Source organism: Brachyistius frenatus, unplaced genomic scaffold (assembly GCF_029030835.1).
Source record: "Brachyistius frenatus isolate BFR_SWC_R1_liver_20210118 unplaced genomic scaffold, ASM2903083v1 Contig_15, whole genome shotgun sequence".
Taxonomy (NCBI): Eukaryota; Metazoa; Chordata; class Actinopteri; family Embiotocidae; genus Brachyistius; species Brachyistius frenatus.
The window spans coordinates 5,657,501-5,685,330 of record NW_027210614.1 but is presented as its reverse complement, the minus strand read 5'-3'; the positions used below and the strand labels follow the sequence as shown (position 1 = coordinate 5,685,330).

Genomic DNA, 27,830 nt, shown 5'->3' with positions numbered 1-27,830 from the left:
CAACAAAATAAAAAAATTAACATTCTCTCAAATAGCCAATATATTAATATATTTGTTTCATGAGAAAGCATTTTAATATGTATTATTAGTGCTGGGATTTTATACATCATTGTGTTTTCACCTCCATTCTAAATGTTGTAAATGTTGAGATGTGTCTGGCTGAAAGACAAAATTAATCTATTGTCATTTGTAAAGATGCCAGATCAGATTTGTTTTTGTCATATTGATATAATATGTTTAATCTTCTCTTCGTCCTCTACAAGTTTGCTTCCAGAAAATGTTTTGGGCCACTATGGACACTGTTCTTTTTTTCCCCCAAGAAACAATTAATGATGTTTTTTAAAAAAAAATTTTTTTTATCCCAAATGGTTTTCTCTTCTCTATCCTTGTACTTCATGAAAAGTAATGAATACGTCTTTAAGTGTGCAGTTGCCTTAATTCAAATCAGAAAAACCCAACCAATTTCTTTTGAAATGTTAAGAAATTCCAACATCTATCCCACTTTTGATCTTTTATTTCTACTTATGGTTCTTGTTCACTGCTCTCTGGCTACTGTGTTTTTATCCTAAATCAACAAACGATGATTTTTGATCTCATCCATGCTCCTCCGGCACAACGGTAAATAGATCTCTCCAAATACTGCTAGCAAATAGATGATGATTTTTGCTATTGAGGAGTGCTTCTCATCTCCACTCTCCTCCTTCATAAAGGGTAATGGATCAGACAATCACTTTCAGACCGGATCTATTCTGGATCATCAATGTGTCGGCAGTCCTCAAACCATCGCCCTTTTACAACCATCAATACTAATAGCATCATCTACAGACAATTATTCCCATCGAAGCGCACGGAACAGCGAACAAATCAAAGCCAAATTGGATTATGAATGTAATGCAGTGTAATGCCCCCTCGAGAGTCAATTGATCACAGAGGAGAGACTCGTCAATCGTTGATGTCTTGTGGAAACCTTGTAACTCTGGCAATGACAACTGCTAAATTTTTACATGAGATGAATCTTTGCATAGTCTTGTTTGTTAGGTTTGACATTGCAAGACCCCGTGATATTTCATTCAGGAGCCATTGCAAAAGTTTCATCAAGCTTTCATAAAGTTTTTTCGTGTTGTAAATAAACTTTTGTTTTCTAATGGCAGCATTGATGCCTCAGAAGATTCTGATGGGCTTTCTGTAGGAAACAGCAAATCATCATTTTTCTCCGTCAACATTATGCACCATCCTAGGAATATTAATAATTTGTTGCTTCCATGTAGGTTCTTACTGCAGGCTTTCTCATCTCCTAAACATGCGAATTAAGGGCACATCAATGACGGGGGTCGATACTCTGTATGTTAAATCTTAGTTAAGTCAAGATTGTTTATCATGTAAAATCACATAATATTTGCCCTTTCACCTGTTATTTTATGGGCACTTTACTAGACTTATTTTTTAACCAAATATATTGTTTACCATGTGCAATTACTGTGATAGGGGTGCATGTTTCCATGAAAAAAGTCTTGCTTAATGAGGGTGCTTGATGTCAGTATTTACCACACTGAATCTTACTTTAGATAAAACAGGATTATAACTAAACGCCATCATGCTTTGATATGAATAACCTGTAAGTGCTCTTTTCCATAAATGCATGTTAGTTCATTCATCTTATCTATAATGTTTCTGTATCTAAAGCCCTGCTGAATTCCAACTCCCTTTGCTCATATTTGAATTAAGGACTCGGTGCATCTCAGTTCAGACTGACATATGTTATTCTTTGTAAAATAATTTATTTAAATATAAATAGGTCAAAATAGATTATCCAGTCTCCTCTCCTTACCTTTTTAATACTTAATTGTTTGGGCCTGAAATGGGCTGATTGGAATGAGGATGACGTCCAACTCATATTTTCACTAATCCAGATATATTTCTTCGACCCGCAGTAAATGAAGAGAGATGAAACATCTCACAAATATTTTAGAAAAAAAAAAAAAGATTGCATGAACAAATAGACTTGGATAATTTCCAGACACATCTAATACAGTGCATTGCTGCAGTACCACTGCAGCAACTGAGCAGGAAAGAGGGAAATGTTAAATGATACAAATTATTTTTCCTTAATTAATATGATTGATTGCCAGGCATTGACGTTGAGAGGAGAGGGGGGAAAATGTGTGAAGGGAAAGTTTGCACAGACATCATTAGTTTTTCCCCATTTAAAGATTAATCAGAAGAGGCTGGGCTCTTTAATTCTGTCATTTGTATATTTAATGGGCTGCTGCAGAATCTATGGGTGTAATTAGCTAGCTGCCGCGCTCTCATTAATACGCCAGGCTCTGATTAATGCCAGCCGAGAGCTAACATGACTGGAGTTATTCAGGTTATGTTGTGTAGATGATTACACACAACCTCCACTGTTTACTGAGACAGAGAGAGGAGAAACAATGCACATGAAACAATACTACCTAATAAATAAGACTCTACTTAAAACTGTAAATGGGTCCATATTGCTACTTGTTATTGTTACATATTGTGGAATATAACATTAATCCTCTAATGCTTAGGCAGTACAAGATTCAGTATGAACAATTGACACCATTTAAAATGGTCCTTAATCGTTTTTAATTTATATGAAATAATATATAGTAGTTCTCTCACTTAACACTAGAATTGATGGTGTAAGTGTATTTCTTAAAATGTTTCTTTCACTATATTATGGATTCTATCTCTCGTGAAAAAAAAAACAGGTTCTATTTTTTGACAAATTTCTTTCTCATACTCTCCAGAAAAAGGTGGGCTGACTTGATGAGGGTGTACTTACTGTTTTGGACAAACTTTATAGTTTAAGCCCTTTCTTCACCGGGCCTCAAAGGAAAACCATATTGTTAGCTGTGCTTGAAGCAAGAAGCTGTGTACTGTCACAGCATTCCTTTAGTATCTGATTCATTAAACTGGAAGTTATTATATAAACTGGAGTGAATCAACAAACAAACTATTCATATGGGTCAGAGGGAATGCAAAAAATATTGCGAGGTCATGCAAAAGTATAACGATGGAAAAAGCTAAGGGATTTTTTGTTTGGTAAAATAATTACTTAATTGTTTAGGAATATTAAATAGTTTATTATGTAGTATAAATCAAATCACATTAACATTTAATTAACTGATGTGGTTGTCTTTAACATGATACATTATGTGCATTGACTGACTTAATGTTTAACAGGAAACATAGGAAATATTTGTGTTTCTGTGAGGATTTATTGTGCTCTCTCACGTGTGCAAACGGGCTTACCGGTGTTTTGTTTGTGCGATTGCATTGTGGAAGTGCTTGTGTGAATGTATTCTTGTTCGTGTGTTTGCTTGTACTGTATGTGTAACAGAGTCACCTGTCATGGTGCGTGCTCAGGTTTGTCTGTTGATGGCTCCAAAGTGGTTGTCAGTGTGAATTGGCACAAGTCCTGTGGGGAAATGTGAAGGAAGTATTGCTGAGCACGAGCAGTGTCACTTAGCTGCTGTACATTGGGACATGCTTGGCCAACATGTTGTCTATCACAAAGACTCACAGACTCACGCAAACATATTGTATGTTATGGGCAAACACCAGTGCTTACCTGTTGTTTCCTTCCATGCGTCTCTTCAAAGATGAACAGGACATCCTCTATACTTTCATATGTTTACATGTATGTTAATAGTAACATCCTCAGATGCAATTTAGGCTGAAATAACAATTTCAGCTGTTTTTGACTCCATTATTGCCGTTTGGTAACTGTGGAACTCGGACTGGACCTGTTGAATCATTTATCCACAGAGGGTTTTTTTGCCTCTGTGCAGGCAACAGCTGTGGCCAGATGTTTTTGACTTGTCCATAAATCTCATTCTTGTGAACATGATATCTCAGGAACTCCTTGAGAAGATTTCGACACATTTGTTACAAACATTCACTTGGACTCAATGATGAATGGATTACATTTTGGTTGTCAAAGGTCATTGTGACATCACAAAACACACTTGTGACCATTACTCTAGAATTAATATGTAAATTATAACAATATTTCACACAAATGGCCAGAATATAGGAAAGGCCGAAGGTCACATCATACTGTGACAAGTGACGTCATGATGTTCTGAAAAAGCCCTTTTTTTTGTCCAATATTCAAAGCCAAAGCTCAGGAACAAAAGGGGAGATTGTGACCACATTTCACATTTCGTCAGAGACTAAATTGGCAACTGTAATCTTTGGTGTTCACATTGAAACTGTGGTTGATTGTATAGATCTTCTGTGGTGTCGGGTTGAAGATGTGTGTGAAGCATCCATGTTTTAGAAGTACTGGCCTTCCTTATAGCAACATCCATATTTGAAGCATCGTCTACTGTCATGGCTACAACTTTGTGCTCTATCAAAATTAGATTTTTTTTTTTGGCCAAAAGTCTTCAAAGTATCAGTTACATATATTATATAAGTCTGGACAGATGTGAATGTAAACTGCAACTTGACCGGTTGGTGGAGTCATACAATCACGATAAGCAAAACATGACATAAGGAAACTCGCATTCTGGAATTTTAGATCCAGGCTAACTCAATGGAAAAATGCAAAATACATTGTAGCATTCCTAAATATGATGATATACCAGGATATATCACATTATCATATTATATTGAATGTCTTTGACCATTGCAAAGAGCTGTTTTGTATAAAATGAATATGAATGATAGCTATGCAGCTTTTTCCCTGTCACATCCCATTAATTGGTTTTAGGGGCCCATGGTCCTTTCCCATACTTACAGGACTGGTTGCAAGTGCGTATGTGTGTGATAAATATGTACCCAACATGTCCATTGTAAAAATACCCACATTAATGTTACGGTATTGGCAATTAGGGTGATGGCTTACACTAGCATTAGAACAGTCACAGGAAGAGGAAAGTGGGATGCATAAAAAGGAGCAGAGTTGAGAGTAAAAGAGGTAGAAAATAATTGAAGATGCAAATACAGAAAACATATTCAGAGGACGTAGTGGGTGGAGAAAAGGAGAATGAAAAGGTCAGGTAAAAGAAGAGGAAGGTTAAAAGCAGGGGAAAGAAAGAAAGGAGGGATTGGGAGATCAGGAGAGCGTGATGGAGAGAGAGAGAAGGTTAAAAGGGGGGATAATGTAATGTCAGGTATCTGTCATGACTTCACTCATCTCTGTGGTGACAAGGTCATGAATGTAAATGACAAATGCCTGCTTGATGTACACAATGCAAGTCCAATGTAAAGAACATCCTTGTGTTAGCTGTACACTACTACCACAGTTACTGTACATGCATAGTAGTTTATAATTATCATTAACTATTGAGATTGCGCACTGTTGGTAATCAATTCATATGTGGACTGTTGAAATGGGACCATTTTAATTTTCAACAGGGATTTACAGTCTCTAAATTTGACCAGGAAAATGTAACAATTGCTTCCTTTCCATTCACAGTATGCAGAGCTTCATCACTTGTGTACTAGACTGAAACTGAAATTGCAAACCTGTGATACCTTTCTCGAAACAACTTGAGGAAACATTAGACAAAATTCAGATTATTTTTGATTTACAGCCTGTTACACTAAAACTGGCATCCAAACTATTAGTTAGGGTCAGTCCTCATCTCTGTCACTGCTTCTTAGAAAGGAGTTAAAGAGGAAACATGGGAGGAAAATACATCATCTCACACTCCAATATCCATCTTTAATCCAATGTTATTGCTGGTAGGGATGTTGCCAGCAGTTACTGTGAAACTGGTTGTAAACCTACAGGATGTCTATACAGAAGGGTTGGCATGATCGTCCCATAAGTGGAAACTTTTTTTTTTAATAGAATTTCTCTAAATATGCATTTACAAAATGCAAAAATTTTAAAACTGTGTGAGATAACTATGTTTTTGAGTGATGTAAATTTGACTGAAGTCACTACCTTTTGTTACATACCAACAACCAGCGTAACAATAGATGTACTTCCAAATAGACCCAAGTTAACAACATTGGAAAAGAATTCAATTGTGTAAAAACTGAGCTCTGAGAAATGTCTAATCTGTATTCATTTTGAGCTCGCCATGTAACTGTTTGACTTCTCCATGCTAAGTGAATTCACACACTAATTATTTTGCTAACAGCGGCTTCTAATGAACCCTTGACTGCCTCCATTCAACTCCTCAGATCTTCCCACACTTTTGTTCTCTACAGAGACAGACAGAGCTGAGGAAACACACACATACTCAGACACACACATGAACCTGCATGGTCGCTATGTGGATCTAGTAGTGGATTAAGATCCAATCTCTGATTCATCGTAACATGACAAGACAGCATGCTGGATAGATTCTCTGCTCTGTGTGTGTGTGTGTGTGTGTGTGTGTGTGTGTGTGTGTGTGTGTGTGTGTGTGTGTGTGTGTGTGTGTGTGTGTGTGTGTGTGTGTGTGTGTGTGTGTGTGTGTGTGTGTGTGTGTGTGTGTGTGTGTGTGTGGTACTGATCTAAGAACCCACGAGTTTCCCACATTGCTGAAGCTAGATGTAATATAGAGGACAGAAAGGTTTACTCAGTCACTGTCCTGCTCAGAGATTATATTCCTAATATTCCTCATTAATTGTTTTGTCAGGTCCCAAATCCATTGTTCTCCCAGTTGTTAGTGTTTTGCAAGGTTTTTTCAATTTTTTTTTCTTTAGATTTTATACATTTTGTTACATGTTTTCCTTTTTGTCTTTATTTGGCATTTTTCTCTGAAGTTGGCCACAAACATTCCCGCCTGAAAGTAAAGTCCTAAAGCCTGTAACTTTATGATTAAATCAGTTACCATAAATATATTATTTTGGAGATACCAAAATTGGCTTGAACAGAGTTGGGATCCTGAGTGAATAATGTTTCATCTCTGTTAACACTTCCATTTATTGCATTCATACAAATATTTCTCTTAAGGAGACTGTAGTAAGCATTTCAATTAATTTATCTATCCTATAATATACAGAGGGAAGTTCTAGCTTAAAGAGATAAAAGCAAGAGATCACAAGTGAAAGCTAAAAGTGTGGAAACAGGTGTGTCGACTAATACAAGTCTTCTGAAGTTCATGTTTTCCCTGAAGTATCTTAGTGGTAAGATTATCCTGGACGGCTGGCTTACATTGGAAATGAAGTCAGCTTAGAGCGTTGGTGCTATTGGGAAACAGTGATCTTGATAGAATTGTAAGAAGATGTACGTTTACACATTTCTTCTCTTTCGTTTTTACTTTTACGGCATATCTGACTTTCAAATATGAAGAGTGTTAGACTTCACATGAAAGCTCGGGCTGGGGTCAGAATAACTCTAAAATGTTGTTGTGCATGCGGTGTTCACAGGATTATTTCAGAAATGAAATAATTCACAATCTCGAGAAGAAGGAAGAAATGTACATAAATTATCGATTTGAGGATTGTGGTCCTTCTTTTTAGGTAAAATGGTAACCACTAGTGGCTACCTGATGTGTATGTAAATGGTCAGCTTTAACTCTGGGACACTACAACTCAACCAGTGGATGTAGCAGAGTTTGAGGTTTTAGCTCTTCAAAGCAACATATTACAAAGGCCCTCAGGTTAATTTTTTCATAGTCTATAAATTATTTTAATAATATAAAAATCCTAATTTATTGTAAGTATTGTTGAGATGATTAACATGTCATTTTAAAGTAATTCCTGAGAAAATTAAATGTCTTTCTCTGTCTCTCTGTCTCCCTCTCTTTTATTTAAATCTGTCTCCACACACTTGTTCCTGATCTTACTTTCTATCAGGTTTGGAACTGAGTTTCAAGACTCGGTCTCCAGATGGCCTGCTGCTCTGTGCCTTCTCTCCAGGAAATCAAGAAGAATTTCTGGCAATTCAGATCAAAAATGGACGCCCTTACTTTTTGTTTGACCCACAGGTATGTAATATATTTTTTAAATAATTTTTGTACGTGCAAAACAACCTACATTTAAAGACTGACAAATCTATCTGATGGCTGAGTCTTGCAACCCCAAAGAAAGAGGACAATGGGCCATGAACAAGCTGTTTAGATTTACAAAGATGCAACAGAGCAGGGGGTCAGAAGGACGTCTATATTTTGTTGTTGTTTTTAGTTTGAATAGTACCCTTTATGTTATTTATCTACTCCTCGCATCACGTTACCCTCCTTAGTAAATGTTATACATTTTGTCACAACATCAGTTCCTGAGTTACACACATTTTTGTGAGTTCTGGTCCATTCGCGCAGTGATTTCTCCATGAACCTGCAAATGTCAAAGAAAACTCACCTGGTTGCGCTTGTGACCTGATGCGCAATATTTTTTTTTTTTTACGTTCTGCCCCTTGAAATGCAAATATAACACAAAACACCTCGCATGGCTCATTGCTTTCTTGACGTAGGCTTCCCAAAGCATTTTAAGGGTCTCCGTTTCCAATTTCATGAGTTTGACACAAAATGACAAAGCTTGGAATACTTACTCACGAAGGCTATTGTTTCATCCTGCTCCATGAATTTCACGGCGCAACAGGAGCAGTATCTAAACTTCTTGATTCACTCTCATACTACTGCAGCGCCATATTTTACAGATCGTACCAAAAATGTATTTAGTTTGAAGTGTACTGCTATATTGGTCATTTAACCCATTTTGATTAACATATCATTCATCTTTTTCATTCTTATTTGTTGTCTCTTACTTTAGTATTTAATTCCTCTCAGTTTACTTGCTTGCTCACATTCACCTGTGTTTTTCTCCTTTTTCTTCTAATCCACCTCTGTCTCTCTCTCTCTCTCTCTTTCTCTTCCCCTCTCACTTGCTCTCTCCCATTTCTCTCTCACTTACTCTCATCTAATAAATGTGATCTGTAGCCCCTCATTGGTTTCTGTCAGGGATACAGGGAGAGGGGAAAAACTTTGAAAGTGTGTCAACGTTTGAATTGGACTGCAATTAACTCATTCCCTGCAGTCACCACGCGTGAATACCAATTGCAAGCTAATTAAGCTTTGCACCCTTACACACACACACACACACACACACACACACACACACACACACACACACACACGAGTGCGCGCAGCACTGCTTCCCTTATCCATCCATACAGACACATGTAGAGGGGTTAAAGAGTCAACGACTTCGATGATGAAAGTGATGATGGGAGATGATTACACACACTTCCATGAGGCCACCAACTAATTACACACTCAAACAAACATGCACATACACACGTATACTTTTGTTTTTCATCAGTATCACTATGCAGTAGTTTGTTATCAAAAAGTCTTCAACAGAATGTGACTATGAGATGTTCCCTTGTTCAGAGGGATGTTTGTCACTGAACCGATCGGTGTTGACTACCAGTGTCGATGTGTGTGTCTGCAGTTAGGTGTACTGCTGGATGTGTGATGAAGTGTATGTGTGTCTTCTCCAACTGGGTTGATTCCTTTGTTTAGGCTAGTTTGGGGTAATTAACAGTGGGAGTGGTGTCATGGCTTATTAGTGTTCCCCCAGATACATATAGCTGGGCCCATTACTTCCCCCTATTAGCCTGTTGAGTTAGCCTAATGGGATTACCAGTGCAGGGGGGAGTAATTTAGCACGACACAGGGAAGTGATATGCTCATAAATATGTGCACATGTGAGCTGCCACACACTTGCATACATTGATGCATAAGAACACTCAGAAAAGCTTCCTTTCGCACGTAGAAGAGATAAACCAAAACACTGGAGTTTGAATAGCGTCAAATTGTTATTTAATATACATGCCGAAACACACAGATGTACATATGCCTACACGAAGAGTTACCCTCTATTAATACAGGTGAGCAGTGCTTTATGGACCACCAACTTTCTCAGTGTACAGAGGTATGCAACTTCAGTGTCTGTTGCAAGCTGCAATGCTATACAGCATTATGATGAGTGCTATACATATGAAGTTCTCATCACACTAACCTTGGCCAGTTACCTGTCACTATCTGTTAAACTCATTTGTGGAGGATAGCATAAAAGGTGTTTATTCTGCCAGCCATAGGCTGTGCCTATTTAGAAGCTAGGGCAGGCTAAGCCTATACAAAATGCCTATTAAAATAATTTGCTCAAACTTTTTGTAAATTACTTGCCTGTTAGGTAGCGCACACACTGAGTTTTTGCTATTGTCGTGACTTTGCCAGCACTCACTACATTGGCAGTGGGTCTCACAAACTAGGGAAGTAGTTTGCAACCCAGAAAATGTTGTTTTACAAGAATAACTGGACTTTGTCCAGGGAGATATTTCCCAAGCTGAGGTGAAATGATATAACACTACACCTTTCACCAGTACCACTGGCATTAGGTGGATGATTGGTGCAGGATGACAAGGCTTCATAAAGCATCTCCCAGGTATAACAGCGTATTCAGATAAAAACCTGTTCAGATCAGATGGTGACTCCAGGACAAGAGACTGAGAGACTTCTCTCCACCCATACTCACCTCTCTCTTTAATGGCGAGCTCAGCAGAGGGACTGAGTGGATGCTATGTACACACTTGACAAGTTGCAAAAAATGACCATCAGACTTTTGAAATGAGGAAACTGTGTGACCACCTGTTTCATCTGTTTTGGTTCCATGCCAGTTATACTGGGAATAAAGTTCAAAATCAATATAAAACATTTATTTTAAATGTATCTACACTGGTGAAGATCTGGGCTAAGATTGCAATATGTGATATTGAAATACTGTTACAAGAATGAAAGACAGAAAACAGGTAGAAGACACAACCTCGGTGGAGACGGTGAGTGAGATGAGGACACAGGGAAATGGAAGAAAGAGAGCTAAATGTCACCTGATGTAGAAGTGACAAACCACTTCAACCTGTGTCCCTGTCAGCCCCTGTTGAAGAGATTGCCTTCATGCATGCACACACACTGCACTATTTTGTTCTTTCTTTTTGTCATATATATATATAGAACATGCACGCACACATTTAATGCTCACATATAATAGGGGACTGCCAAGTATAGCTGGGAAAGCCACAGGGGCAGCACTTTGGATAAGTGCTATTCATTTGTTGTGTGTGTGTGTGTGTGTGCGCGCGCGTGTGTGTGTGTGTGTGTGTGCGTGCGTGCGTGTGTGTGCGTGCGTGCGTGTGTGTGTGCGTGCGCGCGCGCATGCGCGTGGGCACACCAGCTTCTAGTATCACATACTGTATATTAAAGAGATCTGGCATTGGGACATTCAACAGTGGACACACATCAGTCGAGTGCTGTCTCACTCAGGGGATGACACCACCTCATCAGTGGGCCTTTGCTAAAGTGAAGTGTGTGTTTCATCCAGCTATGTACTCTCGATGCACATAATGTCTTTATCTGATAATATACAGTGTGGCCTGACCAAATGAAAGTGACTGCCCAGGTTTTCTTTGACTGGTGCCTTTCAGTAAAACCACCATTAATCTTCTGCCTGGTGAACGAATCCACTTGGAGCAGTTGTATGTGAAATGCCTTGCTAAAGGGGACCTGGGTAGGCGTTTCCCTTGAGAGTTGGGTTTTACTTGCTTCCACTACCAGTATTTACCTTGCCACTGATTTGAACTTGTGTGTTTACATGTATATGTGAGAAAGAAAGGGGGGGGAAACGAGCTAAATAGACTCCTCCCTCATTGTCTTGTTAAGTAGAGCTGTCTAGAAATGGTAGTAAAGATGTCAGAAGCTGATATACTCTGGCATTCATACATTTATTGATCTCATCATTAAATCTTCATCACGGCATGTTTGTCTGTATGGGTGTGTGCACGTACCCGTTACTCTAGTTTTACTACATTACTCTTTGCCTACTTGCTAAAAGCTGATCACAACAATGATGTCATACTTAATAGGTAGCAAAAACCCCTGTAACAACACTTTGATGATTATATGTATATGTTCGTATCCTCCTGAGGATGGTGAGTGTACGATGTGTGTCACCGATCCTTAATGTCCAACCTTGTGCACAGAGGGATAGAGAAGTGATAATTTTACAAAGTAAATTGCACTGTGATTTGAAAACCGGTGTGTTTTGAGCCAGAGGTCACAGATTAACTTGACGGATTAACTTTTTACTTACTCTTCTTACTGTAAGACACATAGACATGTGGTCAGAGTTAGGAAGGAAGAACAAGTCAATGGATGTCCTCACCATTAATGTAAATGTATTTCTGTTCTTGCCTGTATTGTGGGTTTGTGTGTGTAGGGCTCAGCGGTCGCTGTGAGTGTACAGGGTGATGGAGGGCGCCGCTACAATGATGGACAATGGCACAGCATCACAGCAACTAGGCGAGGGGCCGTGGGAACAATCGTTGTAAACGATCAATACAGCGGTAACTCTTCTCATATTCATACTGACCACTGTGTGTATCTGCTCTGTGTGTGGGTGTGTGAGTGTGAATGTGAGTATATTATGCTCATCTGTGCTTGGATGTGGAGTGTGAGACTGACAACAATGTGCATGTATGGGTGTTTCTATGTATGTAAATCCCCCAGCTCCACATCCAGGTATTAGCCAGGTTAATCTCAGCCAGTGTGTCTGATGAGAAAAATACTGCTTCACACATGCAGGGAGGCACTTATGTTGCTCAGTTCAGTTGTTCTCATCATGTTATTAATTTTTTTTCTTTCTGTGTAAATTTGTAAAGAAACATGAGCATAACCCTTTTTTCATGTAGTCCCACTCTTCTCTCTTTTGAACCCCTCTCTTTTCTATTGTCTTCCCATTAATTCTAATGTGTTCCATCCATATGGTCTCCCAAAGTGTTTTAATGTAATATTTATTTTTCTTCTCTATATTCCACACGCGCTTCGCCACCCTCACATTTATGTATAACACCACCATCCTACCTCCACCACCACCAGGAAGTGCAACAGCTTCCAGCGGCAGCACCATTATTGGTGAGAACATGGGGGTGTTCATTGGAGGGCTGCCTGAAGATTTTACACTTCTAAGGAAGGATTCAGGTAAGTCTGCACCTAATTTTCATCTTCTAAATTAATTTGATATGTTTTGGTAGTCTGAATCTGGCAGTTTTCTTTCCCCCATACATTTTATCGATTCTACAAGTAGGTAAAAAAATATCTTCGAACTCTTTTCCACAAGGCCGGAAGTGCTAGTGTATCATAGGTTTTTGCTGTCGTCCTCAAGTATGAAATATGTAAACCTTTGTCTCTTGATCGAAATCCAGCCTTACTACCATGAGACAAATTCTCCTGCCTTCATAAAATGTATCATCATCCTTATATTCAGGCACTGACACTGTCTCAGTCATCCTTATGATAAGCCCTGACTGGCAATTGCTACTGACAGGCGGAAGTCAAAATTTTGAACATTCCTAGATTGAGAGCATCAAATGAAAAATTTTGAACTGGCCGTTATGGTTAACATTTTTGTCTCACCAGGAGATGCCCGACTTGTGCAAACGGGTTTCTCTGGTTGCCTCAGGGATGTGAGTTTTAAAATGACTGACACCCCCTCAGAGGAGTGGCAATTTGTGGACTGGGCAAAAGCTACAACGAAGGTGGCTGTGTATGAAAGCTGGGAGGGATGCCCTCTTCAAACTATGGATGGAGCCCATTTTCTGGGTCACGGTAGGATCTTATTGGTTATCTTGATTTGTCTGTCACTTCATCTATAATGAGAAGATTTTAACCTTAAACATGTTACGCATTTTAAAATGGACACATGTTCCGCTGGTAAAAATGGCATGTTGTAGACAGTTATGTCCACGTTGTCTCAGGTTACTTGGAGTTGGACGCAGGTGTATTCAGCGGAGGACAGAACTTTGAGATTTCTATGGACTTCAGAACAGACCAGCTTAATGCACTTTTGCTCTTTACATACAACACAAAAACCGAAGATTATTTGCTGGTAAGGGAAAAGACACGTTTAAAATTATTGATTAAATACTGAAATGAAAGTTGAGAATTATTTTGTTTATTGGTGTGTATTTTCAGGTGGAGCTGGAAGCCGGCCTCCTGTCCTTCATTATCGCCTCTGAAGGTCATGTGATTGAACTCAGCATGTGGGCGGGGCTTAGCTACTGCGATGGCGACTGGAAACACTTGTCATTGGCAAAACGAGGCTCACTCATCTCTGCTGCAGTCGTTGACTGGGCAGAGGAAACAAGGGGAACGGGAGGAGCAGTGAGGCTGCAAGTTGATTCACTACTATACTTAGGGGGCGTGCCAACGGAGCTCATACATCCTGCTCTGGTCAGCCGAAGTCACAAACACGGTGAGATACACACATGTATGCACAGACATAGTATTTGCATGTTCCCAATTCGAAATGGCAGGAGTTGCACCATGCAGAAGTGTTTGATTTGGCTGTGATATGTGCGTGCAGCTCATATACATACTTGCTAATGGGCTCCCTGTTTAGGTCTTCTTCTGTAGAGTTGTACAAGTGAGAGTTTAGCTATTTGCAGGTTGTGTTTGCTAAACTGTAACTTGCCTGCTTTTCCGTCCAGCAATAGAGGCACTAAATTAACTAATAATGAGTCACAAGGAGGACACTGGTATGTGCTGACTTTTAGTAAAAATTTTAGAACAGTAAATTCAACTTCATCTCAAGTATACTAGTGGCATAATTCACGGTGGCAGGAAAGTGAATGAGTTTGGTCAATGAGGATGAAATTGTAAATATGAGAGAACAATTGGCCTTATTTAAAGAATTAAAAAAGTTAAAAGGCAACAAGAAAAGAAAAAATGTGCTCTTCTCACATTCTCTTCTCCTCCCCTCTGCTTTTATTTTTTCTGTTCCTCTTCTCTCTTTTCTCCTCTTCCCTTTCACAGGCTTAGGAGGTTGCATACGGGGTCTTACCATACGAAGTGATGAAAGAGACCCTCCTATCAGTCAAAGTGTAAACCTCTCTGGTGCCTCACGCCGTTCTGTTAGAGTCTACTTAGATGGCTGTCCTACTAGTGAAAGCCGGTACAACTGCAGAGGAAACGATTCAGTGTTGGTGTATAGTGGGAGGAAGACTCAAGCTACAGATTATAGTCTACAGCCTTTCACTGGTAATTATGCAAAGTATACACTATACATAACACTGAAACAGCACGCACCTGAAAAGGAAGTTTGGAACTCTGGCACCAATCAGTTTTGGAAAGTAACCTTTCAGTGATGAATCTTTCTCAAATATTGGACAACCTAACGAACAAAGCATTGATACTCCAGTCTCTGCTGCAACAGCCAGTCAAAAGTGCCCTTTAATAAACAAGCACTAATAACAGTCAATCTTATTAATTGAGGGCAGTTAAAGATAAGTATAAAGGTATTTACAGTATTATCAGTAGGGAACATTCTAATAGTACCACTTAGTATCAAAATTATCTAGATCACAACTCAAGAAGCATCTCTACCCATCAGCCTGTTCTTCACATTGTGAAGGGTTTGCCACAGCGAATTGTGTACTGAAGTTCAGAGCTTTCTTTTCAGATGACTTTGTCCTTCTTATCAGCTGTCATTAGGGTGAGCATTATAATATAAATATAGTATTTATAGATATGCTGAGGGGAATGTTTTCTGCGTGTGTCACTGGGTAGTTGTGTGCAGTAGTACACGCAGAACTATTTTGATGACTGTAAGGAAAATCTTCCACCTATACCATGTTTCTCTTAATAGTAATTGCTTTTTTGCATTATCACGTTCTCTGATTTAAGCTGACACTGGCGATATAACCATGCTGAAGTATTTTGTTACCGACATAGAGACAAGCTAACCAAGATATCCATGTATAGTTTACAGCTGGTAACGACATCACATTAGTGCTCAGAGCATTTGATACTTTTGTGTGTACTGTGCATGTTTTTCTGAAAAAAAAAATTCTCAGTGTAACAAATCTGTATCTCCCCTGTCCCATGTGCTTTCCAAACACCTGCTCCCATGTTCAAACAAACAAACAAACAAACAACACACACACACACACACACACACACACACACACACACACACACACACACACACACACATATCTTTAAAGAGTACTTGTACAGGTTGGTGGCCTTGGCCGCAGGAGGTTGGGCCACAGGACCTTGGCAACGAGGACGCAGCCGAGGCAAAGGTAAGACGTCTCTCATCTCTTTGGCAGGTGTGTGTCTGTGTATTATCTGACCAATATGTTTTCAGCCAGATATGATAACGATAATATAAGTATTATGCACACACACAATTCATTTGTACAAGCACAATAGTAGTACACAAGCACAGTCCATATCTGCTACAGTATCATTCTTTCCTTCTGTGAAACCTCTGACTGACTGTTTAATAGTATAAGAGGAGGCCCTATTATAAAGCCTGTGGTACTAGTTTGCTGTGTGTCTGTTCATCTTTACATGAAGTGTGCTGGATGTGTTGTCTTGGAATTTGCATTCAATTTGCTCCCATAACATAATGTATATTGTTTTCACTGATGGAAATAGAAACTTAATTTACTCTCATGCATTTTGGCACATTCAATGAATTACCTTTGTTTGACTTTGTTCTTTAGAGTTACTCTTTGATCTTAAGATATTTTGGATGTAAAACCACTACTATCTTGCACAGTATGCAAGACTTATCCAAAGCCAGAGATATTACATGTGCCTGACGGTATGAGAGATTGATAAGGCCTCCATAAAGGGCATCACAGTAAAAGGCTGTTAACCCAGAATGGCCCGCGTGGTCCCTTGTGTAATATAAAACTGCTCGTTAGTAGTGAACGATACACTAGTAGGTCTCAGTACAGCATGCTATGACCAGAGAGAGGAATGGAGGAGAGGGAGGGAGGAAGTGCTAAAAACATTGAGAACTGAAGAGAAAAAGAGGAGGATGGGGGTGAGAGGTCTGAAAGGAGATGTGGGAGGAGAGAAGGAGTGCAAAAACAAATGAAAGAAAAGGATGGACAGCGAGAAGGGAAGTGGTTGGAGGAGATGAGGAAATATGCAAGGTGAGCGGGTAATGAAGGATGGAAGAATAGGATAGATAAAAACAAGAAGGCATAACAGTGGCTGAAGTGGAGAGGGAAAGTGAGAAAGTAGCAAGGAAAAAGGAAGTTAATGACAGATGAGTCAAAGAAAAACAAAAAGGTCACATGAAATAGAGCATGAAGCAGCTCCTCAATAGTGCACTAGTTTATGTCTTTATATACTCTGCAATTCTGCATAAAACCAAAAGCACGACAGAATTTTATGAGGGACATTAAGGACACAGAAAAGAGATGGAACATAATTTTTAAAGAATCTACTAAGAAAGTTGCACAAGAATATAGTCTGTACGACTAGATCCCCAATTCTCCCGTAATTGTTTTTACTGACATTCAGTTTACTCATTGACTACGTTCCAGATGAGTAAGAGTGGGGACAGATGTAAAGAAAGAAGAAAGGATGAAGGTGGTTGTGAGGCAGTAAGATAGAGACAGAGAAGACGCAACGGGGGAAAGGAGATGGACCATCCGGAGCAGCTGAGAGTGTCAGAGAGAGGAATAAGGGGAGTGCTACAGAGGAGGGGGGAGGCTGATTGCTGTGAAATATAGCTCAGAATGAATGGCTGGCTGTATTAAATCAGTGCTGAAAAAGTTACTACTCTCATAAATACTATTTATGCTAATGGTGAGGTATGATTTACTGGGCCTATTAAAACACAAAGAGATGGGAATGCTTTTTCTTTTTCTCTAATCTCATGTGCTCCTGACCTGTTGTTTTGCTTTATACATGTATATTTTCCTGTTCAGCTTTTATTTGATTTATTTCTCTTGACATTTGCTCGTCCTGATCTTATTTTGTTTCTTTTTCTTTCTTTCTTTCTTTCTTTCTTTCTTTCTTTCTTTCTTTCTTTCTTTCTTTCTTTCTTTCTTTCTTTCTTTCTTTCTTTCTTTCTTTCTTTCTTTCTTTCTTTCTTTCTTTCTTTCTTTCTTTCTAAAGAATTGAATACTAAAGTATTCAATTCTTTAATTTGGCGTATCATGTGCAGATTAGTAATTTTCTTCTATCTGGTTGTTTTATTTATGTTGCTATCTATAGTTATAAATCCGTTTTTTCTGTCTTGATCAACAGTATTCTTCTCTTTACTGTCTCCTCTCATCTTGACAGTTTTAACCTCTTTTTTTCTCTCTCTCTCTCTCTCTCTCTCTCTCTCTCTCTCTCTCTCTGTGTCTCACTAGTACCTGCGTCTGTACCACCTCCCACCACTGTGCAGAGCTTCAACGGCTTCAGTGCCAAGGTGAGCTGGGTGCCACCCACTGGTGACATCAGAGGGCTGATTGACAGATACGAGTTGAAAGCCTACAATAGAGACCATCCAGAAGTGCCACTTATCAAAGCCACATACCTGGCTAATGGAAATTTCACAGGTAAAACACACAACACATCTAAAACATCTGTACATGCGGGACTTGTGTTAAATATATGCATTCAACTTACTGAAGCTTTGCAGCCCCACTGAGGAGGGACACAACAAACTGAATAAGGTCTTATTTATATACTTGTAAACTTTTAGTAAAGCACATTTTATCTAACCTATTTCATCCTATACCTCATTAATACCTGAGTTGCCTAATGTCTATATTTAAAGTTTTACTCTTTGCACTATTTTGCATAACTTTTTCCTACTTGTGCTTTTTGAGTGGATGCCAACCCACATATAATTTTCTGAGTACTTGTACAATGGTAATAACGTTTAATCTAATGTAATATAATTCACTCTTATAAAAAGAAGAACTAACCTTTTTCTGAAAAAAATAAAATAACAAACATCACAAGGAGCATTATGGACAACTAAACTTGTGAAGCTGATTTCCTGCTGCCTTCGTGTGATACCTGTAAGGACATGTTGGCCCTTACTGGAAACACATTCACACTGCCTTTTTCTCCCACTTTCGTCCTGTTTTTCATACAATCACACATACGCGCACACTGTCCCAGGCAACCCTGTTAATGTCTCCTTGGCAAGTCCCCAGCTTTAGGAGACTGTCTCCATTTGGAACAAGACACTCAGGACTACCCCAATGATGTCATACCCTGGCATTGCTCTCTCTCTCTCTCTCTCTCTCTCTCTCTCTCTCTCTCTCTCTCTCTGTCTCTCTCTCTGTTGCTCACTTTTCGATCTTTCCTCACTTCATCTTTTATGATGATGATGATGTCTGCGTCCGCTGCTGCTATTCGTCCCCCCTCTCATCCACTCTTCCATGTCTCTAGGCAAATATGAAGATGAGCTCTCTGTCTCCGTCTTCTCAGTGTCTCTCTCGCTGCTCCTCATTCCCTCCCCCTCTCTTTGCCAGACATTAAGTCCACTGTGATAAGGCTTCTTCTTAATTTATGATGGCCTCGACACCTGACTGCAGAATTACACCAATGGCTAAAAAACACGGAAAGCAAATGAGGGTGTAATGGCAGCGGAGTGGGGCCCTGGCCCCTAATTGAATTAAAAGACATGGGTAACGGTGAGTGAGAGCGAAAGGAAGCGAGACAAGTACAGGGTGATTGGACACAGGAGGTGGGGAGAGTTGGAGGGGGTGGAAGAGAAGAGAGGGGATGTAAAAGAGTGACTTAGGAAATACAGAAAGGAGTGGAGAGGGCCAAGACGGTGAGGACAAAGAACATCAGAGAGAGACGACTGTGGCTTTACAATTAGAATAGACTCACTTTGTTTGCCAAACACAGTAAATTTGCGTAGCAACAGTAGCAAGTGGAAACAAGTAAAGCATTTAAATTGCGCCATTGAAGAGTATTGATACAGACTTCAGTAACACACCAAACACACACTAAAAAGAGACAGTAAAAGACTGTGTTGAAGGATAGGTTCACATTGTTTAGTCCATGTACTGTATATGTCATAAATATGCATTCTGACATAGTTGTGTCAGCAAAACAAAGTGTCTATCTTCCAAAGTTATCTTTTTTTTTCAATAAAATTCACTCTGTCTGACCTCCTCTCTGACACGTTCATGCTGCTCTCCAGGTGTGCTGTTGGGTCTCACTCCATCCACTCGCTACATTGTCACTGTAAGTGTTTGTAGTCCTGTTGGCTGCGCTGAGAGTCCTTACAATGACAATGATTTGAGAGTGAGTCTCACAACCCCAGAGGAAGGTAACAAACAAAGACAGACACACACACACGCACACGCACACACACACACACACACACACACACACATATACATACACCCATAGATTTTATAGTGAACATAACTGTCTTTCACTATCTCTTCCTAGCTATAATTTATGACTGTTTCTGCATCTGGACACACAGACGCACTTCTCAACACACTTAGACACTCATCCCGTCTCCTTACCCTTAGTGAGGCTTGAATAAACAGGAGCCGAGAAAGGAGAATGAGTCAGATGGCTGTTATGGGAAAGACACAAAATGTTTCTCATGTGAGATGTTATGAAGGGAAGAATATAAGGAAAGAAGAAGTGGAAGAGAAACAGAAAGATTTTTCTTCATATCTTAGTCGCTACATTAATCTGTGTTGGACTAACTGGCCTTGTTGGGGAGATAATGTGACGGCAGGGGTCAGTACAGAGACAGCAAAAATCAATTTGAAGTAAAAGGAAAAAACAGATTACTGTATTGATTCTCACTGAGCACAGAGTTAAGACACTGAAACATGTTAGGGAGACTGGAGGAAGAACTTATTTAGAAATCACTATCTCACAAAAAGTCTATTTTTCAAACATACACAAACACATATTGTACAGACACATTTTTACTCATCCTTTAGAGCAAGCACATTTCTTTCCACTTTTTTTTCTCAAGATCAAGGACAATAATATACCATTTTCACCTTTTCTTGTGCATTGTGCAGTTGTTGTTTTTTAAGAAATCCAAAGCTGTCTCAGTGTCTGAAGCCATACAAAAATAATTATTAATCAATGACATTTGATATTATAGAATGATACGCTCTTTAAATTAATACTTACCACATTTGATTTCATTGTTTAGTTAAAAGTATATCCTTTCATATAGTATTATTGATGTTGATACAATATATTGCATTTTTACATTACTATTAAATAATGACAGTTTTTCTTGTTTCAACATAAACATAATGCTGCATGTTAAAAAATTGTATTGTTAAAAAGTATACTATGTTTTAGAAATATGGATAGAATGATGTCAAATCAATTTTATTTTACCCATCATTATATCTGTGGTAACATAGAAATATATATTTTTGTTTTCCTACAACGTTAGCGCCAGATGCTGTCTCTCCTCCCGCTGCAGACTCATCCCCTTCAGCTCTCTATGTTACCTGGGAACCGCCAGCAAGGTAAAACACCACATACTTTCTCACTTATCCTGTCTTTCCTCTCACATCCAAACCACATGCCTTTGTGTGAAACTTGTAAATACACAGCTGATGCTCTGTCATTAATGGACAACATGCTATTATACATTAATGTTGATTTAATTCTGAGCTACTTAATTACAAGAGAATGTGACATACAGTAGTGAAGATAATTATTATAGTGAACTGAATCATACATAAACATAATGCTCTGTAACAATGAACACAACATAGAGTTTAATATCAAAATAGTGTATATTATACTTAACAACATAATGTTACCCTTTTTGTTCCAATGATAGGCCCAATGGAGGCATTACAGAGTACCTCCTCTATCACAACAACCAAATGGTCTACCGAGGGAAAAACAGACAACACAACATCACTGGTAAAGAGGAGTGAGTGAGTGAGTGAGTGAGTGAGTGAGTGAGTGAGTGAGTGAGTGAGTGAGTGAGTGAGTGAGTGAGTGAGTGAGTGAGTGAGTGAGTGAGTGAGTGAGTGAGTGAGTGTGTGTGAGAGATTGTGTGTGCGTGCTGCAGCATAGCTGTGACTGTGGAGGGATAGGGCCTCGGTGTAAAGAGAATGGGAAGAGTGAGGAAAAGCAAAATGGAGTGGGGGATTAGCATTTGAAAGAGGAAAGAGTGTCTCAGTCCTTATCCAGGGAATAGCACTTTGAAAAAGAAAGCTAAACACATGAAAATGAAGCGGCGGAGAAACAAAGAAAACTAAACATTAGCGCACATGCATGCACACAATTTGCTTTGAAAGCTTTCACTAAAGAGACCTAAAGAAGGTATGAAACACATGTCACTCCGCTGAGACTAGACTGATGCACCAGGATGAAAATAGATACATACACACTGAGACACACACACACACACACACACACACACACACACACACACACACACACACACACACACACACACACACACACACACACACACACACACACACACACACACACACACACATACAGTACAAAACACACTCAGAGAAACATGCACAGATACGAACTATTCATGGATGTACTGAAACTCACACAGCAGCAAACACACAGGAGAGTCATCCGAGATGGCATTTTATATGAGCTGAATAGATTATCACTTATTTTGATTTTACACACACACTCATATGATTAGCAACACATCACACTGCCCAACAGTGTATGTGTGTGTCTTTGTAAGTTAATGAAAGCATGAGAGTACATATCATCCATGCTGGGTTAATAATGCAAAGTGTCTGATGTTCACAGTGATTGGAAGGATTATGGACGTAGTAATTATACAGCATGTGCAAGAATAGATTGTGTTACACAGAGATTGCAACAGTGGAGCAGATGGATAATAATTTTGAAGTAGAGATGGACACTTAAAGAGAAACAGCAGTCAAGGAAGGAGAGAAGGGTGGGCACAGAGGAGTATTTAAAAAAAAAAAAAACAGGTATTCAGGGATTGTGAGAGCAACACAAGTTAATGATTTCCATTTAAGTTTTTGTCACTGTTGAGTTTGTTTGTATTTGTATGCCTCTCTGTCACTTTCTGCGGGTGTGCGTTTGTGTTTCAGGTCTTGGTGTGTACTCCACCCATGTCTTTGTACTGAGTGCTTGCACTCTAGTCGGCTGCACCAACAGTTCGCAAGTTACAATGCTGACCTCTCAGCTTCCTCCTGGGCCTCTACAAGCCCCAAGTCTTACCCTGCTTGACTCTCGGACTATTTTTGTAGAGTAAGTACACAATCACACACTCACACTTGTGCTACATGAAGCCAATGTAGAACTGCGTTAAACTGCAATACTACTGAGAGCCACAAGGGGTTGGCTCTAAAAAGTGTCTGGCTCCATAGACTCCTATTACATCTCTCTCATGAAATACAAAGTCAATATGTTTTTTTCACAAGTCATTATGATCTCATTTGCTAAATTCAATTCTTTATGACTTCTGATGACTGTCTGAGTGGTACATCTAGCTGAAAATAATTACATGATTAATTAGGTATTAGGCCTCAAAGAGCTATATGTTTGGGGGAGGGGGGTGTCTAGTTTGACATGCTTGGGGTGCAGGTTTTCATGATAGGTCTTCAGGCATAGTGTCCTCAGCTTCTCAGTCATCTCGAGTCAGATCCACCCCTAACCCCTAGTTCACAAACCAATTGATGACATCACGAACGCACCTTGAATGTGACATATGCACACATGCACACAGTACATGTATTTATGAAGCTGTATGACACAATACACAACCATGTTTATATGGCTAAGAGAGTTCACTAAAAACATCGTTGTTATTGATATTTTCTGTATACACTGACTGAATGTCAGGTGTACAGATCTGACTGAAAGATAATCTGATTTTAGCATCACTGAAAAGGATGGGAGAAAATAACAATATGACATCTTTATTTGTATTTCACGAGTTTTGTCGTTGCAGAGGACAGAGAAATAGAGAGAGTGAGAGAGAGACTCAGTGACCTTCTGCAGTTGTGTTTACCATGCAGAATATTCTGCGCTTGACCTTTCACCTTTAGAGGGAGGGGACAAAGAATGATAGATCTCTGCTCTTTTTCCATCATGTTCATGTGCAAATGCTCCTGGGTTTCGTGTTTGTGATTTTGTGTCTGTGTGTGTGTTTTATTTTCACTTGGGTTCAATAAAAGAGAAATAATAGGCCTCTTAAGCAACAACACAGTCACAGAATAATACTAAAACATTCAAGTGAGTACAGCGAGAAAATAATCAGGTTGAATGTAAAAATAATAAATGTATGAAATAACTCTAATTGGAAAGTAGCCTGAATTTTTTTGTACAAAATTCATATGGACAAAAGATTTTACCACAAAACATCTGTTTCAGGTTTGCATCTGTAGAGCTAATAGCATGAAAAATAAATTACTTCATGTAATACAGCATCCATGAGAGCACTCCTGTCTATAGAGTAGGGAAATGTATCATATCCTCAGCCTTTAAAATAGTTTTGACCAACATATTCACCAGGTGTGGGAAGGCTGCGTATTGCCTTGTTAGCACATTGGTAATAGCCAGAGGTTGAGAGATCATACCTGGTCAATACCACTCTACTGTGTCTGTGAGAAAAAGAGAAAGAGGGAGAACAACCACAAAAAAATGTGAAGACAGACAGATATAAAGTTAGCAACAGAGGAGAGAAAGAGGAATTATGTGTCGTAAAGGAGGGAATTTAGGGATGAAAAGCCTAAAAATGTCTAAAAGGAATTGAAAGAAAGACTGTGAGAAAGGTTGAGGCAGGCTCCAGGATGTGAAGAAAACAATATCAGCAGATTTATTCTCTGCCTTCACCACACATACCTGACTGAAACACATTCATACACAAACAAGCACACGCAGCAACCCAGGAATAACCCCACATGTTTGACATGTGCACAGTTACAAATGCACAGAAAATATTATTAGACATCACATTTTAAGGACAAAAGCAGATGTCTCTTTATCTACCTGGTTTTACCACTTAAATGTGTTGTAAGTAATTCATTGTTGGCATCGCTGCCACTGCAGGGGAGATGTAATAGAGCAAAGAAGGCACGTTGAGTGTGATCCAGAATTCAAACCTACCTCATCTCAAATGCGTGGTTTTAAATTTAACATTTAAAAAAAGCACCCGTTTCATACTAATTTCATAACACACTTTTAAAACCAATGGTTTTCTAAAACCATTATCACAGTGAATTATGATACAGATTATTACAACTCCCCTTTGATTTAGGTTTTCAAAAGTGGACATACATCACACTGCCAATCGACAGCATATAAATCTTATAATAAATGTGATAGATTAGCCACAGTGGCTAATTGTGTGCTAACACACACTCATCAGTCATTCAAAAAATGACTTTTAATGGGAGGAACCAAGAAAGGAATCCATCACTTTTTAAAATGGCCTCCCTCTGCTACCATGTCAGGAGGGTTGAGCCACTCTCTGGGTTTGTAAGAATTGCAGGACAATTTATATAAAATGTTTTGTTTATGACTTCTTTAACTCATATTTTATTCTCAAGATCTGAGTAAAATTATCAGATCCTGCATCTAAATTATCCAGATGCTCCTTGTTTGAATTATTATTTTTTTTTTTATCTTGGACAACTAAATCAGTGGCGCTTCCCTATTTCAAAGCAGAATGAGTACAATAGCCTACAGTATTTTACAAAATCACAAAAAGCCAAAATATACAACCCTGTCCTCTCTGTAACATTATAATTAACCTCTAATATTCTAATTTCTGCACATCTTTATACATTCAATTATTTTATACCGTCCATATCTCAAGGGACAAATCTCAATGCACAAATCACATCATGTTTTTAATGGTAGACCTTGACAAGATTTTGGTCAAGTTCAGCAGTCCCTACATTTCCTATCAGAGGACATTAGAATTATTAGCTTCCAATAGTCGAGATGTTTCTGTTTCTAAAACAGTCTCTGGTCTCCTCCCTCTCTCTGCTGGGGATGACCTTCCTGTTCTAAATATAGAAAAGGAGACACCTCTATCTGACAAAGGAAACTGTGTGTACAGTATGCATTTGTGTGTGTTTCGTGTGTAAGGAGCCTCAGCTCGCATTGTGTTTTTATCCTCTTGCAGATGGAAACACAGTGATAGAAGCACACGTGTGTGCACACACTCCCATGCAGATACGGAGCGATCTGATGCAAGCCCACACATACATACTTCTAATTCTGCCTCACAATCTTATTTTAATATTTTAGTCTTAATTGTACAAACCTGTGCACATACCATCAATGTATACACGCAACTTTAGAATAATATGAGGCTCTATTTAAACAGGAAAAAAAATCTAGGTTGTAGAATAAATTGTTAGTTTTGGTCTCTTCATGTTAGAATTTAAATATCATCAGCTGTATATTTAATTTGAAAATTAAGTGGACACTATGACTATATAGCAGGTATAGTAAAGTTAATACAGTAAATTTGTCACAAAACAAAAAAGGTTTCACAGAGATATTAAAGTAATATTCTGGTGGTAACTTTATTTCATATCTCTGCTTATTCTTCTCTTTCTTTCCAGGTGGTCACGTCCCTCTCAGGTAAATGGTGTTTTGGAGTTTTATTCCATCTTCCTGTCACATGACGGTGCAGAGCCAGTCCTGGCCTATAACAGTTCAGAACTTTTTGAAGACCACACCCTCCGCAACCTAACCCCTGGAACAGCTTACACCATCACCGTGGCTGTGAGTCCTTTACTCCATTATTTATTTATTAAAAAAAATTGCAACATCACATTCATCCCTAAGTTCATGTTTATGTTTTCATTTTGTTTGCATGTCAGGCCTGCACAGGAGGTGGGTGTATATTAAGTCCCACAAGCCAGGTTCAGACTGAGGAGAGCACCCCGGAGAACGTTCCTGCTCCACTGGTCACCCCTTTGTCCCCACATGCCCTCAACGTCAGCTGGACTCATCCTGGCACTCCGAATGGTGAGAGGGCACATAGACAAAGATACATAGCCATAAACAATCAAATATACTTAAACATTTATCAACAGTGACATTTAGAATAATGTGAAATTTCAAGTAAATACATAGAAACACACACAATCATTCATATGGCAATGTTTTGTTTTAATATTTATACAAACATGTAAAAAAAGAGTAACCGTATCATGATATCGCATGTTACAGTAGTTGATCTGAAGAACTGGATACGGAGGGTTAGTATTTATCCAGTCTATGAATGAACTCACAGATATAAAGATGTGTACAAGGTTCAAGGATGCTGTCCATGTTACTGAGACAAGAGAACATTTACTTTTGTGTGAGGGGAATCAGATGAGTCTGCGAGAGCTAGAGATAAAACAGGTTGAGAAGAAGAAAAGAGGGAAACAGACAGAGGAAGTAAAAGGAGAGGGCATAAAGGACTCAGACAAAAAGGGGAAAGAGACAGAGACCGGGTGAGAGAACAAACAATTTGAGATTGAGACTAACAGAGACCGGGAGTGAGAGGGCACTGCTTCACCAAGCTCCTTTAAGTGGATGAAAAGTGCTCCCTTTTGACTGAAGAGAGAACTGCAGGCTGGAAGCACATACATTCCCAGCGACTGCTTCTCCTTCTCAGTTTTCTACTATTCTTACTTTTATCTAATTTACTTGCATCCAGTTAAAATCTGCTCCACAGAACTGCTCCAAAGTATACTTAATCTATCTAGGAAGTTTTTTTTAAATCTGACTTTTGACTGTAGTTTCCTGCGCAATACATTGAAACTACACAGTATACTGTTGTGTTTAAGTGAGACAGGGCAGTAGTGATCTATAATAAATCAGTATTGTTTTATCCAAAGTACTGGTAATATGTCAACATTTACAAAAACAGAATCTGCAGAGAGGGAAATATTTTCTCCTCTGGACCATATCTTTCTTTAACATCATTTTAAAGTCCACATCTATTCGTACTATCTACAGCCTATGAAACAGAAAACAATCCCAATCATCAGTCAATCCCAGTCAAATATATAATATATATAAATATATATATTAAATCTGAGGACAACGTACACATTTTTTAAAACACCTTCATAAGGATATGACACA

General features: G+C 38.9%; 1 protein-coding gene across 1 annotated transcript in view; it reads left to right on the top strand.

Annotated features, from left to right (window-relative positions):
• ush2a (Usher syndrome 2A (autosomal recessive, mild)) overlaps positions 1 to 27,830 on the top strand; it is a 206,592-nt gene that overhangs the window by 71,233 nt on the left and 107,529 nt on the right. Inside the window, exons 29-43 of the mRNA XM_069693402.1 lie at positions 7,771 to 7,901; positions 12,187 to 12,313; positions 12,846 to 12,947; positions 13,386 to 13,574; positions 13,724 to 13,854; positions 13,941 to 14,220; positions 14,781 to 15,005; positions 15,971 to 16,051; positions 18,128 to 18,316; positions 19,924 to 20,052; positions 21,163 to 21,238; positions 21,559 to 21,644; positions 22,823 to 22,982; positions 26,312 to 26,474; positions 26,573 to 26,720. Coding sequence (XP_069549503.1) covers positions 7,771 to 7,901; positions 12,187 to 12,313; positions 12,846 to 12,947; positions 13,386 to 13,574; positions 13,724 to 13,854; positions 13,941 to 14,220; positions 14,781 to 15,005; positions 15,971 to 16,051; positions 18,128 to 18,316; positions 19,924 to 20,052; positions 21,163 to 21,238; positions 21,559 to 21,644; positions 22,823 to 22,982; positions 26,312 to 26,474; positions 26,573 to 26,720 — 2,217 coding nt within the window. The remainder of the gene's footprint in view (positions 1 to 7,770; positions 7,902 to 12,186; positions 12,314 to 12,845; positions 12,948 to 13,385; positions 13,575 to 13,723; positions 13,855 to 13,940; positions 14,221 to 14,780; positions 15,006 to 15,970; positions 16,052 to 18,127; positions 18,317 to 19,923; positions 20,053 to 21,162; positions 21,239 to 21,558; positions 21,645 to 22,822; positions 22,983 to 26,311; positions 26,475 to 26,572; positions 26,721 to 27,830) is intronic.